The 17,082-nt window shown below is 35.5% G+C and overlaps 4 protein-coding genes across 11 annotated transcripts; 1 reads left to right on the forward strand and 3 right to left on the reverse strand.

Annotated features, from left to right (window-relative positions):
- Positions 1-239: 239 nt before the first annotated feature.
- LOC140825116 (probable methyltransferase PMT20) lies at positions 240-4,397 on the forward strand. 5 transcript variants are annotated; one of them, XM_073186663.1, is made up of 8 exons: positions 240-352; positions 1,638-1,932; positions 2,030-2,178; positions 2,368-2,563; positions 2,655-2,865; positions 2,945-3,620; positions 3,725-3,802; positions 3,890-4,397. In XM_073186663.1, the coding sequence occupies exons 2-8, from the start codon at positions 1,663-1,665 to the stop codon at positions 4,110-4,112; spliced, it is 1,803 nt and encodes a 600-aa protein (XP_073042764.1). In that variant the 5' UTR covers positions 240-352; positions 1,638-1,662; the 3' UTR covers positions 4,113-4,397. The 5 variants fall into 5 exon arrangements, with proteins under 5 accessions (XP_073042764.1, XP_073042762.1, XP_073042763.1 ...); XM_073186661.1 differs by lacking the exon at positions 240-352 and adding an exon at positions 359-586; XM_073186662.1 differs by lacking the exon at positions 240-352 and adding an exon at positions 359-581.
- An 8-nt stretch (positions 4,398-4,405) lies between these two features.
- LOC140825117 (protein Brevis radix-like 1) lies at positions 4,406-8,034 on the reverse strand. Of its 2 annotated transcripts, XM_073186667.1 has the most exons (6): positions 7,637-8,034; positions 6,935-7,085; positions 5,618-5,973; positions 5,358-5,487; positions 4,865-5,193; positions 4,406-4,758 (listed from the first exon to the last, which is right to left on the reverse strand). In XM_073186667.1, the coding sequence occupies exons 2-6, from the start codon at positions 7,040-7,042 to the stop codon at positions 4,677-4,679; spliced, it is 1,005 nt and encodes a 334-aa protein (XP_073042768.1). In that variant the 5' UTR covers positions 7,043-7,085; positions 7,637-8,034; the 3' UTR covers positions 4,406-4,676. The 2 variants fall into 2 exon arrangements, with proteins under 2 accessions (XP_073042768.1, XP_073042767.1); XM_073186666.1 differs by lacking the exons at positions 6,935-7,085; positions 7,637-8,034 and adding an exon at positions 6,384-6,644.
- Positions 8,035-12,279: 4,245 nt separating this feature from the next.
- On the reverse strand, positions 12,280-13,011 carry LOC140828608 (protein PAM68, chloroplastic-like; the record flags this gene model as incomplete). Its single annotated transcript, XM_073191544.1, has 1 exon — positions 12,280-13,011. A coding segment is annotated over one exon (732 nt), but the record flags the coding sequence as incomplete, so codon positions are not given.
- On the reverse strand, positions 13,007-15,792 carry LOC140825118 (uncharacterized). 3 transcript variants are annotated; one of them, XM_073186671.1, is made up of 5 exons: positions 15,322-15,792; positions 14,723-14,818; positions 14,578-14,626; positions 14,081-14,191; positions 13,007-13,660 (listed from the first exon to the last, which is right to left on the reverse strand). In XM_073186671.1, the coding sequence occupies exons 1-4, from the start codon at positions 15,697-15,699 to the stop codon at positions 14,097-14,099; spliced, it is 618 nt and encodes a 205-aa protein (XP_073042772.1). In that variant the 5' UTR covers positions 15,700-15,792; the 3' UTR covers positions 13,007-13,660; positions 14,081-14,096. The 3 variants fall into 3 exon arrangements, with proteins under 3 accessions (XP_073042772.1, XP_073042769.1, XP_073042770.1); XM_073186668.1 differs by having other exon boundaries at positions 14,723-14,821; XM_073186669.1 differs by having other exon boundaries at positions 13,007-13,992; positions 14,723-14,821.
- Between the last annotated feature and the right edge of the window lie 1,290 nt (positions 15,793-17,082).

The following is a 17,082-nucleotide window of genomic DNA, read 5'->3' on the forward strand; positions in this document are numbered from 1 at the left end:
ATTCTCTCCAATGAGAGGGAGCTCCTTGTGCGCGGCGTAGCATAAGGTCTAGCTGTTGCTGGTTGGCTGAGTCACCATGATTTACCTCCTCTCATATTTCTACCGGACCGGAGGTGAGACACGGTTAAGATGAGCGATTTCACCTTTTGGAGCAAAGCAGGAAGATACCTTTCGAACCGAAAAGGAATATATATTATTTATTCTATGATAATGATGATGATAAAAAAAACCAGTTAATATTAAGACAGCTACGCATAACACATGCCTCTCTAATGTCTATATGCATGAGAGGATGAACATCGGTGCGGCAGGGTAAAGTACATTCACATCTTTCCCTCATCCTTTTCACAAGGTTGGGTATCACTCTATCAATTTGCTGTCACATTCTTTTGTCCCTGATTCAACAATAAATACGTAGTATTGTAAGAGGGATTTCTATTCGTTCTTGGGTTGGCATTGGTTCTTAAGGTTTGCAGTCTTGTTTCCGGAAAGTACTTTGAGTTTAGTCGTCCTCGATTTTGTGGCTGAAGTGTGCGTGCGTGTGTGTGTGTTTATATTCATACATATACGCATTCTTTTCTGTGAGGTACTTTTTCTCGATCTTTTAATGTTTCTGATAATCGGATTATATCATATATTTTTGTTGTTTTGTGGGACAGATCTTGACTCTGCTCTTTGCGTTGTGCCTTTTCTGGTTAATTTGACATTGTTCTCTGTTTCTTGTGTTTTTTTTTTTGGTCGAAATTTTCGAAAATGGGCTGCCTCCGTTTCCATGATCTGAGTTTTTTCTTCTACGTGTTGGAAAATTTTGGCTTACATTCCAATTTTGGCAATCGGATCTGATTTGGAGTTTGGAGGAGGCTCTTGAGCTTGTATGCATATTTTAGTTAAAAGATTGGATCTTTATTGCAAATTCCATTCTGGCATCTTGGGTTTGTTTTTTCCTTCTTGTTAGAGCTTTGAATTTTTTCAAAAATATATTCAGAGGGATTGGTTTGTTACTCGGTTTCTTGAGTAATCTTTTCGTCATCTGTAAGGCATGATTAATTTTTTTTTTTGCATCGAGTACTTTTAGTTTCTTTGCATGGCTACGCTAGTTAGGTGGGATTCTTTTATTTGGTGGTTTCTTTTTCTTTCATCTTTTTTTTAGCTTAACGATGAAGAGGGCCCTCAAGAAGTAGGCTGAAATTCATTCAGATTTGGGCTCCAACATCACACAAATATTGGCATAAAAATTGCTTCCCTTTTTCTTCAATTTCTCTAATTTTTTACTTCATATTTTCTTGTCTTGATTGCTAGATCTGCATAAGTTTCCTTTTTGTTACTGTGGTAACGCTTCCAACTCACATTTAGCTCCTACATCGCCTTAATGTAAATTTTTGTGTACTCGGGAATCGTGATTTGCTGCTATATAAGTGTTAGATTAAGCTATTTATATGTATATAATCTTTTTCGGAAACTACTCTTGATAGAAATGGATGTATGCCTTTTTCGTCTATTATACTCATTCATGAAATTATTCTGTTTCATGCCTGTTGGATTCATGATTCGTAAGGGTCTGAAATGTATTCGACCATTTGGACTTGTTTTTTAAGCTTAAGTTGCAGTGATATTCATCTAGTCTCATATACTTGCAGATTGTAGAAAAATAATCAAGAAACCATGAAGGATAAAGATGGAAAACCAAGTTCTCACCCTAGTAAAAATTCTAGGGCAATTCCCATGTCGATAATGTTCATCGCATTATGTGGATTTTCGTTCTATCTTGGTGGAATTTTTTGTTCAGAGAAAGATAGATATGTAGCTAAAGATATCAGTAAATCCGTGGAAACATCCAAGGAAACGACCGGAGGATCTCTTCAAATTAAAGCTGCAACATTTCCCGAATGTGGTCCCGAATTTCAAGATTACACGCCCTGCACAGATCCGAAGGTTGCCTTCTAATATTCGATTCAGAGGCTTTTTGTTCAGTTAATTTCTTGTTCTAAATGTTGTGCTGATGAGATAATGCTTTCCTTTTCTCTTGCAGAGATGGAAAAAGTACAGTCTTCATCGCCTTTCGTTTCTTGAACGACATTGCCCTCCAGTGTTTGAAAAGAAAGAATGCATAATTCCCCCACCCGATGGTTATAAATTACCGATCAGATGGCCCAAGAGCAGGGACGAATGTTGGTACAGGTAATTTCGTTATCCTGCTAAAAATACTGGTTTTGTGCCATTGCAATTATGCTGGGGAGCGATCTGTGGGCACTTTGGTATATTTGAATTACATCGATTATATCAACTTCAGTTTTCAATATAGCGAGGAAGGCTTCATTTAAAAAGTTATGCTAAATGCATAAATTTTCAATGATCGGTTCTGCCCAGGAATGTTCCATATGATTGGATTAACAAACAAAAGTCTAATCAACACTGGCTTAAGAAAGAAGGGGAGAAGTTCCTCTTTCCCGGTGGTGGCACAATGTTTCCGAATGGTGTCAGTCTGTATGTTGATTTGATGCAAGATTTGATCCCGGAAATGAAAGATGGAACGGTCCGAACTGCCATTGATACCGGATGTGGGGTGAGTACGAGTTTTATGTTTCTCCCATGAGCTGCGTACATCTGTATTTTACCATCAAGTATCGAAGTTCTTGACTGCACAATTTGTATAGGTTGCTAGCTGGGGAGGAGATTTACTTGATCGTGGGATCCTGACGGTCTCACTTGCCCCGAGAGATAATCACGAGGCTCAAGTTCAATTTGCCCTAGAACGCGGAATTCCTGCGATTCTTGGTGTCATCTCAACACAAAGACTTCCTTTTCCATCGAGCTCTTTCGACATGGCACATTGCTCAAGATGCCTTATACCATGGACCGAATTCGGTAATTCCCTAGGAAACTAGAAATATCCACAACCCTTGCTCCGAGCATGGTTCTTGACTTGTTTATTTTGAATTTTCAGGTGGAATTTACCTATTAGAGATAAATCGTGTTCTTCGGCCTGGTGGTTTCTGGGTTCTCTCAGGCCCCCCGGTAAACTATGAGAATCGATGGAGGGGATGGAATACGACCATTGAAGAGCAGAAATCGGATTATGAAAAGTTGCAAGAATTGCTTACTTCAATGTGTTTCAAATTGTACAAGAAGAAAGACGACATTGCTGTCTGGCAGAAATCATCTGATAGCAGCTGTTACAGTAAACTTGATGCTCCCGATACGTTTCCTCCAAAATGTGATGACAGTCTTGAACCCGATTCAGCATGGTACACTCCAATTCGAGGTTGTGTTGTTACTCCTAATCCGAAGTACAAAAAACTAGCATTAAAATCGCTCCCAAAATGGCCGGAACGGCTGCATACTTCCCCAGAACGTGTTTCTGATGTTCGTGGTGGAAGTGACGGTGCTTTCAAGCACGACGATAGTAAATGGAGGACACGAGTAAAACACTATAGGAAGTTGCTCCCTGCTATCGGAACGGACAAGATAAGAAACATCATGGACATGAACACTATGTATGGAGGTTTCGCTGCTGGTTTGGTTGAGTACCCTTCATGGGTCATGAATGTTGTTTCCTCTTATGCTCCTAATACACTTGGAGTGGTGTACGATAGAGGCCTCATCGGGACATATCACGACTGGTAACTTACGCCCTCTCACTCGAAAATAGATCATAGTATCAGCACCGCACCCCGCCCCAGGGTCTCATTTTTCAACAGTGTCTCATATTTGTCTGTCTTGTTAGGTGTGAGGCTTTCTCAACATATCCTCGAACATATGATCTTCTTCATCTAGACGGCCTTTTCACCGCTGAAAGTCAAAGGTGAACAATCGAATACCACATTTCTTGATAAAATTTCTTCTTATTCAACTGCAAAACGACTTTACAGGAACTATTTTTATTTGACAGGTGCGAAATGAAGTATGTTTTGCTTGAAATGGATCGTATTCTCCGGCCAAATGGGTACACCTTAATTCGAGAATCGAGCTACTTTGTGGATGCGGTGGCTACATTAGCTAAAGGGATGAGATGGGATTGCCGGAAAGAAGACACCGAGTACGGTGTCAAATCAGAAAAGATTCTGATTTGCCAAAAGAAACTCTGGTATTCCTCAAATAAAAGTTCAAGATAATACAGAGAAATAAGATTCAAATTCTGGGTACAAGTTTGTTTACGCAGAGATCCATTTATTTATATATTTTTTTATACCACTTGAAGCCATATATCGGAACAACAGTTTCAAGTTCATATCTTCCAAATAACATTTAGTACTTTTCTTTTTGACAGTGTATTCTCTAGAAGGCTCTAAGCAAATCTTGTCGAGTTGTACGTTACATTGATGTTTATAGTGATTATTTATTTATGCTTATCGGCAAATAAATGATATTAATGAGAGAATCGTGCAGTTTTTACTTTCTCTAAGAAAACCATGCAAATGAGACAGGTGAAATTTAACTGTTCAATAATTAGTGGTGTAAGCCTGAACAAAATCTTGAATAAAGCAAGGCCTAGGCTGGGATAAAACACCGAAAACAAAGCAGCAACTCGATGAAAAATCTGGTTGAATTTAAACTCTCTTTATAAGACAATATTTCTAAGTATAACTAACGTCATGGTAACTTTTTCTAACCACAACAATGGTGGTTAATTCAGCCCCGTCGGTCACCGGTGTTCCAATGTTAATGTCTCTGATGTACTAGCAAAGATATTGAGATTGTATTCTATCCCGGTTAGATTCCCACCAAAGCTTCGCAGGTGCCTCTCCGAATTTCTCGCGACTACAAAAGATGGTTTAATTTCAAACGTATTGTTTAGACTTTAGACACCTATAAAATCGAGAATCAATAATATTGGGAAAATCTCAAAAGGTCTGAGTTTGGTTACCTGAATCTGAGACGTCGAAGTTCTCTGGTTCCATCGGGAAATTGTCTGATGGTAATATAAACACCTGGCTCATCTTCTTCAATCCACTCGGACTCAATGTCACTTGCATTGCTAACCGATATTGAGGCCTCATCTCGAGATGAAGTCGTCATTCTTGATGCTTCCATAGTCTCACTCTTCGTGCCAGCGTCGTGGTATGCACTGGATCCGTGGTTGTAATGCTGGCTTCCACCATGGGGATGGTACCGCGGAGTCCATTCTTTGTTTACCGATGGAGTCATTCGAGGGCTTTCCATGGCTAACCCAAGCCTTGAATATGTCGAGTCCCTCTGCAGTAATAGGAAGTAAAGTCTTATATTTTGTGGATATATAAGCAATTATCTTCAAAAAAAAGAACAACTGTTTCTTTAACAACGAAAGCGATTCGAATTGAAAGATGATCTTAATCTTGTTGAACAAGAGCACAATGGAAGAGAAAATGAGTCTGACTTACTCCATCTTCTGATCTCCCTGGAGTATTGCAAGCTTGCTGATTGAATTTCTGGACATTATACAGCTCCATTATTCGATCGTAATTTTCGGCCCACCATCTTTGTGCTTCCCATTTGTTAAACATCTCCCGGCTTCAGATTCCAATCAAGACGGAGGTCATACAATAAAAACAAAGCGGACATCCAAGTTAATTTTATTTTGAAATTTAGATACTATTTCTTGAAAATCACATAGACACAAATGTTGTTAGCGGGTGTATACCTGAAACGGATCCTTTTAAGATCGTTCCCGCCTCGAGGAAGGGACAGAAAAGTAATCTGAACACCCGGCTCCACTTGTGCCATCCATTCTTTTGATTCATCTTCCTTCTCTAGCACCGTGTCTCTAGATTCTAGTCCACCAGAAAATTTTGGGTCAGGCTGAGCTGGACGATTTCCGCCTCTCAAAAAATCCCAAGCTGGAGCATGACTGGAGCTTCCTGGTTGCACAAAAGGGTACAGAACCCCCTCTGATATTGTATCGAAATCGGGGTAAGGTATTCGCTTCTTGAAGTTGTCATCTGTCTGACCGGGCATACATTTGTACGCTCCCGAAACCTTCAATGCCATATCCTTGATCTGGTGTTAAGAAATTGTGCTAGAATTCTTAGCCAATATATGAATGGAAAATTACACGTAAAACCATACTTTTCAAATTCTCGTTTAACAATACTCGAACCAATTGGTATGTATCCAAGCTTTGCGAAATAAAGCTCTGACTCTCAAACAGAGCATATTTCTAATTCAAACTGAAATTAGGACATTGAGAAAGTAGTGAAAATATTGTTGTAGCTTTCAGAGTATTCTCCGTTCTAAGAAGAAAGTTTTTATATGTAATTTGAATATTAAAAAACAATATCAATTCAATACCGATACTAATTAGACATTAAAATTTTCCAGTCTGACTAATTGATCACGCATGGAAAACTGGAAAACAGGTTTATCCCCCAAAAAAATAAACTTTAAAGAGAAAAGAACAAGGGCTGGACCAGACATATTGGGACCAGATTTGGACACATGATCCTAGGTGTGAGAGTGACAATGTTCCCTTCTTTGGAAGTCATTATCGACTCGTTGCTGCCTGCCTCAATTATACGACAAACCATTACTGATGATGCAATAAGCTTTCTTGAAACAGTCTAGCCATATATGAAAAAGGCTGCCTAAACGCCTTGCCCCTTGCATTATACACTTTGGTTGTGTTGGGAAAAAAAATCTTCTATAACATTCCCAGCTAATGAGCTGTAACTTCTTTTAACCTTTTATAATCAATATATGAATCAAATTTTTATTAGTGCTATACAGATTGTTACACAAAAATGTTATAAAAATCCAAAACCAAGAACTAGACCACTTCCATAGAAGGTTACAAGAGTGGACCCATCATTGGGTGTGGAAAAAGTAACATTAAGGAGAGTGCTTACATGGATTAAGAATATCTACTTTCTCTGTTAATAATAATTATAAGTACGCTTGAGATCAATTATACGTGGATTGAACGAAAGAAATACAATAATTAGAGAGAGGAGAGTACTGGAACCTGGGTGGTGAGGCTTTTGAGGGTGTCTTTAGGATTTGGAGTCCTACGCGGGGTATCATCACCCCCATCTTCCATTCTTTGCTTCGAGCAAGTAATACACGTCAACATCTTTCCCCTTACCACTCACTTTTTCTCTTTATTTCAACTACTCCTGCAACAATAAGTAATAATTCAAGATTTGGTTGATATATATATATATACCCTCCAATCTCTTCTGCGAGATTCTAATTCTTGCCCATGTTCATGTTTGTCCCTTTAAAATAATAGAACGTAATCTTGAGATTTTGTTATTATAATTTGAGATTTTTTTATGGAATTTATAAAGAATTGTTCTATAATTTTATATGTAACATTATTTATGGAAGTATAGCTGACGAATGAATGAATGCTTGTTCGGACAAAATAATGATTCTTTGTCCACTGTCCAGTCCACGCTTGTGGGCCACTTGGACAATAATTTTAAATTAAGATGTTAATAATTTTATTTAAGTAACGTTCCTTACCCAATCCTCCAAAAAACATTTCTTTAAATTTCTCTCTATTTTCTCATAACCTTAGCACGAAAGAAGAAAAGGGAAAAAATAAATTACCGCAGTCATGGAATCTTGGGGAATTAAAAAAATATATACTTATTTATGCTACAAAAAAATACACCAAACAAAATGAATGCAAAAGAATACCTGATTAAACAAAGAAATTTACCTCGAAAAATGGAATCTTTGGCTCTTGAAAGTTGCGGGGTGGAAAACCCTTGAAGGATTCTGTCCGGGAACTTTCTCGCAATGGCAAAACAAGAGAAAGAAGTAACAAAAATAAAAGAAAGAAAAATCAAACTAAAGAAATTAAAGAACAGCTAGCCGGTAGATAGATTGGATCGAGTTTTAAACAAATCTTTAAATGGGCAGTGAAGATAAATAATTCTCCATCTGCATGCAGCTCCATATATAAAAACTTTGGTACTTCATATTCTCCGACGATACAACCCGCCGCCGCCGCCTAATTCTGATTCTTTGCGGCAAGGTTTCCCCTACATTTATACCTCTTAAGTTTTGGGTGCATGAATGGGAACAAAATGGGCTATGGAGACAGGCAAATAGAGATTCCAGGTTATGGTCTGGGTGGTATTTATAGTGGGTGGACACCTTACTAACCGAAATTAAGAAGAAAACAAAAAGGGAAACCAAAGCACAGAATTTGTGCATCATGTTGTTGGGATTGTACCCTGAAATTGTTAGTATAAGTGGTCAATTTTTAATTGCAATTTTTTTAGGATAACATATGGTGGACAATTAGGACCATGATGGTGAGTGACACAGTGTCGTGAACTTTTTCGTAAGTGTGATTTGAACTCAAAACCACACGATTCTTGATTCATGTCGGCTAGCAAATTGTGTTAATTAATAAGCAAACATGTCAATCTATTTTACTTGATATATATAGTAAAGATTTCATTCATTTTAGTACTCATTGAGTGAGTTACTGCTAGCAAATGTTAAGATATCTGATTTTTTTAAACATGTTGAGATATATGATTTGATATTGAATAGTATATTAAAAAAAAGTCAAAACTATCACTATGGATGTATCAAATTTGTTGCCAGGTAAAGTTCCTGAAACGCACTCCAAAATCCCATACCTTTCTAAGCAAATGGTTTCTAGGCATTTCATCTTTAAATTATTTTCGTTTGAAGTAGAAGTGTGCATGACTAAAAACAATTAGCCTTTTTTCATATAAAAACCTAAAAATTAAATACTAACTCTTCAAAGGGTATATATGGAGTGGGAAATTGAAAAGTTGCTATCTCACTAAATATTTTTTTTTCTTTTTCCATGTGTCAATATCACCATTCATTTATTAACCAGCAAACAAAACTCATATTAATTAATTATGACTGATTAAATACAAATTAACTTTGAAACACATAAATATTTAATTTAACGTTACTATAAGTTGAGAAATGAATGATAGAAATTGGAATCTTGAACATATTCAACCAAAATCATTTTTTTCTTATCTTCAAGTATGATATTGTTTCAGACTATAAAAAAAATAATTTAACTGTCTGCACTATTAACGGAACTTGAGTGTAGATCAGAGGCTTGTTTATCTCGGACAAAAAAAGTACAACGAAAAAACTTAATCTATCTAAATAAATTAGAAAAACTATCGATAATTAGTAGGACTTGAACATGAAATAAACAAATATAGAGATCTCAATCTTAATCGTTAGACCAAGACCTATTCATGGGTTAAACTATGTGTCTTTACCGCCACATTAAAGATACCTTGGTAAGTTCCCATTTAAATATAATTTTCTCTGTTCAATAAAACGTCCACTCGTCTGCCCCGCACGTAAAATGAAAATTGAAATTCTATAAATTAATAATAATTTAAACTTGAAATTGACATTACGTACATTCCACCTCAGACAAATCTTTTGTGAACGAATAAAGTTGCTTTCTGATTAACATTTTTTTTAAAAAAAATCGATATTTCATTAACATTCACATATCATGTTTTATAAAAGAACTAATATATAGGAAAGAATTTAGTTAGCAGATGAAATAATAATAACGCCCTTAGAAATTCCATCTGTCAATGAGTGCATCCTCTATCATCATAATCAACGATATTAGACCATGTACGGATTTAATTGATATGCCAAATGTTTATTTAAAACTTTATGATTTTTTCCCTGACTGGACTTGAAGGAAAATTGTCAAGTTTACAGGTGAGAAGTTTGAAAAATGGGCAATGGACACTACAAGGAAAAACCTAAACAACAAAACACGTACTACAATGATTTTTACTAAAATCGTTGTCATATGTTTCAGTAAAAATCGTTGTCATATGTACGTTTTTTAAGCAAAAGACACGGTTTTATTGTCTTTCGCGGGAAAGTTTTCTTTTGCGGGTCAAAGACAGCGGTTTTTAGGTCAATTTTATTTACGACGATTTTTTAAAAACCGTCTCAAATTTGTATTTGCACAAAGAAGTACGTATTTGCACAAGGAAAATCCAAATTGGAATTGAATCTCTGCAAATATATTGGAAAGATTCTGAATTAGGGCATCGACTGTTACGTGTGTTTTGTCCGACCTCAGTGGGAAGAAATATCAATTTACAATCACAGCAGAAGTGTGTCGACGTTGTACGTACGGGTGCAAACAATATATAATATAGTCGCATGCATGCATGCATGCATGACCTATCAAATTCCTTGTGCAGAGATATTCCTGGTGTATATTTTATCTGATCCATCTTGTCTCTTGTCGCCACTGCTTTAATTCTTTCCTATTCAGTAAATTTCAATTTTTACTCAATAATAATATTAATAATGTAATAATTACAAATGAGACGATCGAGCATAATCCATTTATTAGTTATGATACACATATATATAATTCCAAAACTCAAGAAAATACATATATGTAACATTTTTTCTAAGTAAAAAAGACAGAAATTGGAAACTATAAATCTTCAAAATCATCATTTCAGTCCTCATGAGGACATTTATATCATCATCCGATGGACAATATAGAATTCAGATGATCATTAACACTGTCGGATCTAAAATAAAATGAACCTATGACACATATATCGAGACTTAAGCTTATCTGTAAAATATGTACATGAGAAAAATCATGTGACGAAGAGATATCAAGGGAATAGTTTAAATTTCACGGATAAACTATTTTAACTGGTGTATAATATATTGGTATTTCTAATTATTAAAATCAAATGTAGTATATATACTTATAGTTGAAGGAGTTAATATCTTAGCAAATAATGCTTAATATTTATAAAAATATTAGAAAAACATATTATTATAGAATAGAGTATTTAAGAAATAGATAAAATATATAAAACAATGGTACGTGTAAATTGCTAATATTTTATATTATTACAAAATTTATTGGACTATGAAAATTTTATATCAATATAATAAAAGGTTAAATGTTTTATACCATAATTAGGTATACAAGTTTTCTAAAAATATGTAAAACAAACAGAAAATGAGATAAATAAATACGCCCTTTTTAGCTTTATAAATAGGGTATTACTGTGGTATGAAGAATGCTACTTTATGAAGTCAAAATAGCCATATAAAAAAGAGATCAAAATTAACAATTCCCCGAGAGATTGCAATTTAATATATAATATAGATTCAACGAATATGGGGCACATTGATGTATATAATCTACTTAAATTAAACCAAAAGTTATGTATTTTATTGCTACTATATAGCCATCACTTGGTAAATTAATGCTTCCACAAATCCAGTGATGATTCTGAAGGGAGGTGGGCAATAAACCAAAAAAGCGAGTGCTATACTTTGGATGAACTTACTTTCGGCTTTACTTTGACGGGGGGCTAACCCCTCTGTTAAGCAAACACAAATTCGACCAATTAATTAATAAACCACACAGATTCCAAATTCATGTTGTATCTGGCACGTGGCATCAAGCATGCTCAAAACATGTATTCTATAAAGATCGATCTTCTTTAGCAAGAAAAGCATAATCTATATCGTCCAAAGCCATCGTCCGTGTATCTTAGACAAATTTGAATGTGTTCCAAGATAATTTCCCATGCTCGAGCTCTTTCATTACTTTCCGTTTTGGAATCCTATGTTGCATGTGAATTAATGTAATTGAAGTTTGGGATTTTAAATTCATTGAATTGTTTGAACAAAATCATCTAACATGTACATCTTAAATCTTAAATAATCATTTTTTGGAGTGAATTTCAAATCCATTGAACATGGAATCATTTTTGAAGAATTACCTCAAAAATTTTCGGTGCAGAAATTCTCAAATCAGACTTTCTTGCTTTGATTTTGTTTTAAAGAAATACCCGGAGCTACGGCTCTAGTCAATCTATTCCATTCTCGTTTAATTTTTGTGGTTGATATGAAGGCTGGACTCTGGAGATTGAATCAAAGCTAGCGATTTAAGTCATTTTATTCATTGGGCTTCTGAAATCTGAAGCTAAGAATTAATCAGCCATTCTGCTGGAGCCTGAAACTATGAGGGCTTCAAATCATCTTGATCAGGAAACAGCCTGTTCTCAATAGTTCAACATATGACCAATTCACTTTCTCTATCTCAGTTATATAAATTTGTTCCTTTTAACGTAATTAAGAATTAATTATATAAATAAAATTTTATCTATATTTAGAATAATTTGACTACCACAAACTATTCTTATATAATTGAGACAAACAAAAAAATGTAACCTACATAATCGAGATGTAAGATTCACACATAAAACTTGATGGCACACTCGAGCCAGATTTAGTCCCGTATTAATCCAAATTTACGAAGACAATTATTGTGATCCATTAAACATCTGCGTTTAAATTTAGTTCCAATTTTGAATATCTATCGCATCTCACATGAATCTCAGAAAATTGAGTTAAAACATAGGGAGCCCATGAAAAAATCACAATGATCACAAAAACCAGAAATCTAATAAACAAATTAGAAACATTAAAATCTTCAACCACTCTAATTAAAGGGGATAGAATACGCATCCTACTTCTCTTTTGATCATCCCAAATCGACTGCCAGAAGACAGGCCGATTCTTTTTAGCCTCATTGCAACCCAAAAGCGAGCCTTCCCTCATTGGATCCCAGCTAGAAGACACAATTCCATAACTAACCCCCAAAAGAGCAGTCCCAAAGAAGACAAACGACACAATGAAGGATATCCAGGTGGGAACATCAATTTTAAATCCCACTTTGAGATAATAAAAGAATGGGAAGAACAGTAATCCAAAGAAAAGTGGGATTCCAACTGATAATCCCATCCTGCTCATCATTCTGTTAGTCACTATCTCTGGGATAACACCTTCTTCTCTGTTATCCACTTCTTCATCTTCTTCTTCCTCCTTATCATCGTCATTTTCATAATCTTTCTTAGGTTTCTTGGATTTCTTGGTTGTTTTTTTGGCGCCAAAGCCTTTGGGAGAGTTTAGAGCGGCTAAAACAGGATTAAGGTGTGTGAATTGGAATCGGTTTTTGGATGGCAGCGCACAAAGAATTGGGAATGGGATTCCTTGTTTGGTTGTGGTTTACGGAGTTGGGAATAGTAAGGTTTGTGCTCTGGAATATGAGAAGGTTCCCATTACAGGAATTGGTTGGTGAATATGGTGTCCCCCGATTTTGGAAACTAGAGTTTATCTGGTTCAAGGAAGGTGAGCACATTTGCCATTATGCCCCTCAATCACTATGTGACTTTCTTGTACTCTACAAAACTTCGGGGTTAAATTGCGCTCTAACGTGTAATATTCCTTCTAAACGACAGTATTTCATCGGAAAACACCCATCTTTCAACAGTATCTACTAAAAGCCTAAAAAAAGGCATTACGCCTTAAATGCCTTATTTAAAAAATCATGGATGGATGCTTTAAGCATCCGGTTATTAGTATCACTTATCTGATTTTTAAATCTAAAAGTATTTCAAGGTCAAATAATAGCCGAATTTAATCCGTAGATACATGGAATCAAGCAGGAAATTGCCGTTCTTTGATTATCTACAGTAAAAATCGCTGCTCCTATCAGAATCAGGTTGTTAACCGTGGCAAAGAGTATAGTTCTAACGGACTGAACATTGATAGTAGATAAGTTTTATAGACAAAAGCTGGTAAGATTGCTGCTACCGAAGATTCCAGATTGCCATTTTATACGCCTTCGTGCTACGATTTTGCATGCATTTTAATCCTGTCAAAAGAAATGCTTAGCGAAGGAACTTAATATATATCCTTTTCGGGGATTTTGGTGATAGGTAACGAACTATTCCGTTCTTAAGGGCAAAAAGAAGATTGAGGTCAGCGGTGAAAGACATCTGATGGACATGTCACATGCGAACAATTTACTAGACAAATATCGTGCGGATTTTTAACTCCACACATTAGCTTTTATATTATGTGATCACCATAAACGTAGATAGGAATTTTAGGTCTTCTAATTAAGCTCAGGGATTCAAAATCCTCTTTTAAGTTCATAGATACATTCAATCATCACCCGAGTACGAAACAAAAGACAGTTTCAATCTGAAAAAAAAAAGTATCAACAAATTTGAATAGAAGCACAATAACTTCAACATTAATTAGAGATAGATGACAAAGGAAATGTAATTACCTCAGAACTCCATTTATCAAACCATGGTGGATGAGATCCCATATCGGCTCCTAAGTGCAGCAATTCCTTTCTCACAAGTTTGTTGAAGCAAAGGGATAGATGTTTCGCAAACTGAAATTGAAAACAAATTATAGGTAAAAGGAACTAGTAGCTCTTCAGGCTGCAGTAATATATCTATATTGTATTGCACATCATCATTAATAATTCTAGCGAACCACTTTGTTCATGCAATTTATGTACAAATTAGCCAGTACAGAATGTTTATGCAAGCTGTGAAGTGTAAAGGGACGGGTGATCTTGAATGTATGTATTAATTGTTAAATAGACTCCAATCTTACTAATAAAATTTAAGGAATCACACAACTAAATACTTCGATAGAGAAGAGAACAAATTTAAAAAAAAACACAATAGATGAGAAAACATCTTGTTGCGCTTGTAGTGAAATGGTAGGCAATGGCAACTAGACATGAAAGATTAGCAAATAGAACAAGCTTACGACGAGATGCTGTGGTTTGTGCTTCTGCTATAAACTCTGCATATGAAGCCTGAGAGAATACGACATAAGAGAAGAGTGTGACATTACAACTGCAGGGAAGGACTTGATGTCAAATCAGATTTCTCAAAAATAATCGCTTCCTCACCATCATTGCTTCTTGACCATCTTTGATTCTCTCAGAAATCTTCTTACATTCCTTCTCTGCTTCATCCATCACTTGCTGACATGCTTGGGTCTGCATCTGCTAAGATGGTGAAAAGAGTAAGGTAAAAATACATGTCAGGAATAATATATAATCGTCTGATGTCACTACTTACTGAAATTGCCCTTTAGTACAAGATCTTGCAAATAGAGACTATAGCACAGACTCCTACAACTACAAGGTAAGCATTCTAAAAGAATTTGATGATCCGTTCACTCTCAGATTTGTGAAGTAAGAAATACATTTCCATAACAAGGTACAGTGGTTTATGCTTCACTTGTTCTGATCAACTTTAACAGAGAGGAGATGCCACCAATTGTGCTTGCTAGTTGAGAGAACGCTATTGTAACAAATTACAACGACATTGTTAAAAAAAATCAACCACATTCTATGTAAACTTTTTCTGCTGAAAGAAATTATCAAAAACGATTTAATTTCCAACAAGGACAGCTGAAACCATAAACAATAAGCGAATGTCAATAACGAACACACTTGAAGCTAAATATAAGCGAGGAAGGTTATCAGAACGAAAGCAGCCAGACCTTGTATCGTTTTCGGAGGCGAGACTGAGATGCCTCTATGTCCTTTAAAATTTCAGAATGCGACATCTCCAGCTTCCGCTTGATGCAATTCAGGTTCGAGGTAGCCATTTTTTTCAGATCACTGATCGTGCTCACGTTTTTTAGCGATTGCAACGTCTGAGGAGAAAGTCCGGTAGGATTCATCAGCTTTTCGTTACTCTTATTCTTCGATGACGAGGCGATATTTTTCAGTCCATTGAGATTGAAGTCAAACAGTGTCTCCGGAGACTTCGCCGGTGACAGCGTGGGACTCCTTTCTGCTGCAGTGTCAGACACCGGAGTCGGCGGCGTAGCCAGATTCTTCGCCGCTGCCGCTTTTTTCGTTGTTCTCTTCCTCATTTGGCACTTTAATATTTATTTCCCGAATTAAGAGAGTGAGAGGAAGAGCAAGAGAATTTACCAGAGCGGGAAAGTAGAAGGTTTCAGCTTTCGAGTGTTTTTTTTTTTCCAAAAAAAACTTTCAAAGTATTTAATATCCGATCTAGACAAAAAAGAATGAATATAAGTTATATAACCACGTTATAAAAAATGTTGACTCTATTTTTTTTATATTAATATCTGAAATTAATCTAATAAATGATCGAAAATATAATTCATTATTTAAATCTTGTTGATAAATTTTATTATATAAAACTAATAAAATAATTAATAGATATTTTATTTTTAATCTTCAAATTTCTTGTACATATTCATAACATATTTAAACTATAATGAAATTTGTTAGTTTTTTGTTGAGAAAAGTTGTCTCTCAACCTTATTTTTTAGAATAATACATTTTTTGCACTTGATTTCGATTTTCACGTTGATTTGAAAATTTTGAAAATTATATATTATTTAATATTTCGATATTTTTAATATAATACCAAGATTTTAGGGGTTTTTATTAAAAATAATTTAATTTTTAAAATTAATTTCAAAAATACTTTTAAAAAAAAAACGTTTGCAAAACTACCTCAATCCGCACTTATGAAGCGCGGACGCTGCTCACGTGGCGCAGCGTCCGTGCTTCGTAAGCGCGGACGCTGCAAACGTGGAGCAGCGTCCGTGCTTACGAAGCACGGATGGTGCTTGCGACGGAATTTAGCGACGGAGTATATATAGACCCGTCGCTAAAATTGAAACAGCGACGGTTCTAAAACATCGTCGCTAAATATGAATCGAAGAAGGTTTACATTGCGACGGTTTTAAAACCGTCACTATTTGTAGCTACGGATAAGACCGTCGCTAAGTTTAGAGTTCGAAATTTCATACGTTACACGCTAATAATATTATTAACAGCATGTACGTGTTCGCCGCGGATAATCTTGAACTTTCAACGACTTGCATCTTTGCAGCATGCAATGTGCGCACTACGAAAAACCATTTTTGTTGTAGTGAAGACATTGAAAAAAAAAACAGACAAAAATTAATCACGAAATAAGTTTTTTCAGGAACTTCTACTATTCAACCTGGTTTTTTCAGTGAGTCGGGGATGACTGTCTAGGCTGATATATTGAATACAAAATCTCGCGATATAACAGTAAAATCTTGTGATATAATAGTAAAATCTCGTGATATAATAATTATAAATATCGTTCTAACAATATATTGGTGGTACATTTAATATTATTCATAAAAAATAGACTATAATTTATAAGTCAGCAGGATTTTCACACTTCGTCTTTGTCGAAAATCATGCTGCCTAAACAAACCAAAGTCAGTCATCTCTGACTCACTGAAAAA

Source organism: Primulina eburnea, chromosome 3, assembly GCF_022965805.1.
Source record: "Primulina eburnea isolate SZY01 chromosome 3, ASM2296580v1, whole genome shotgun sequence".
Classification (NCBI taxonomy): Eukaryota; Viridiplantae; Streptophyta; class Magnoliopsida; order Lamiales; family Gesneriaceae; genus Primulina; species Primulina eburnea.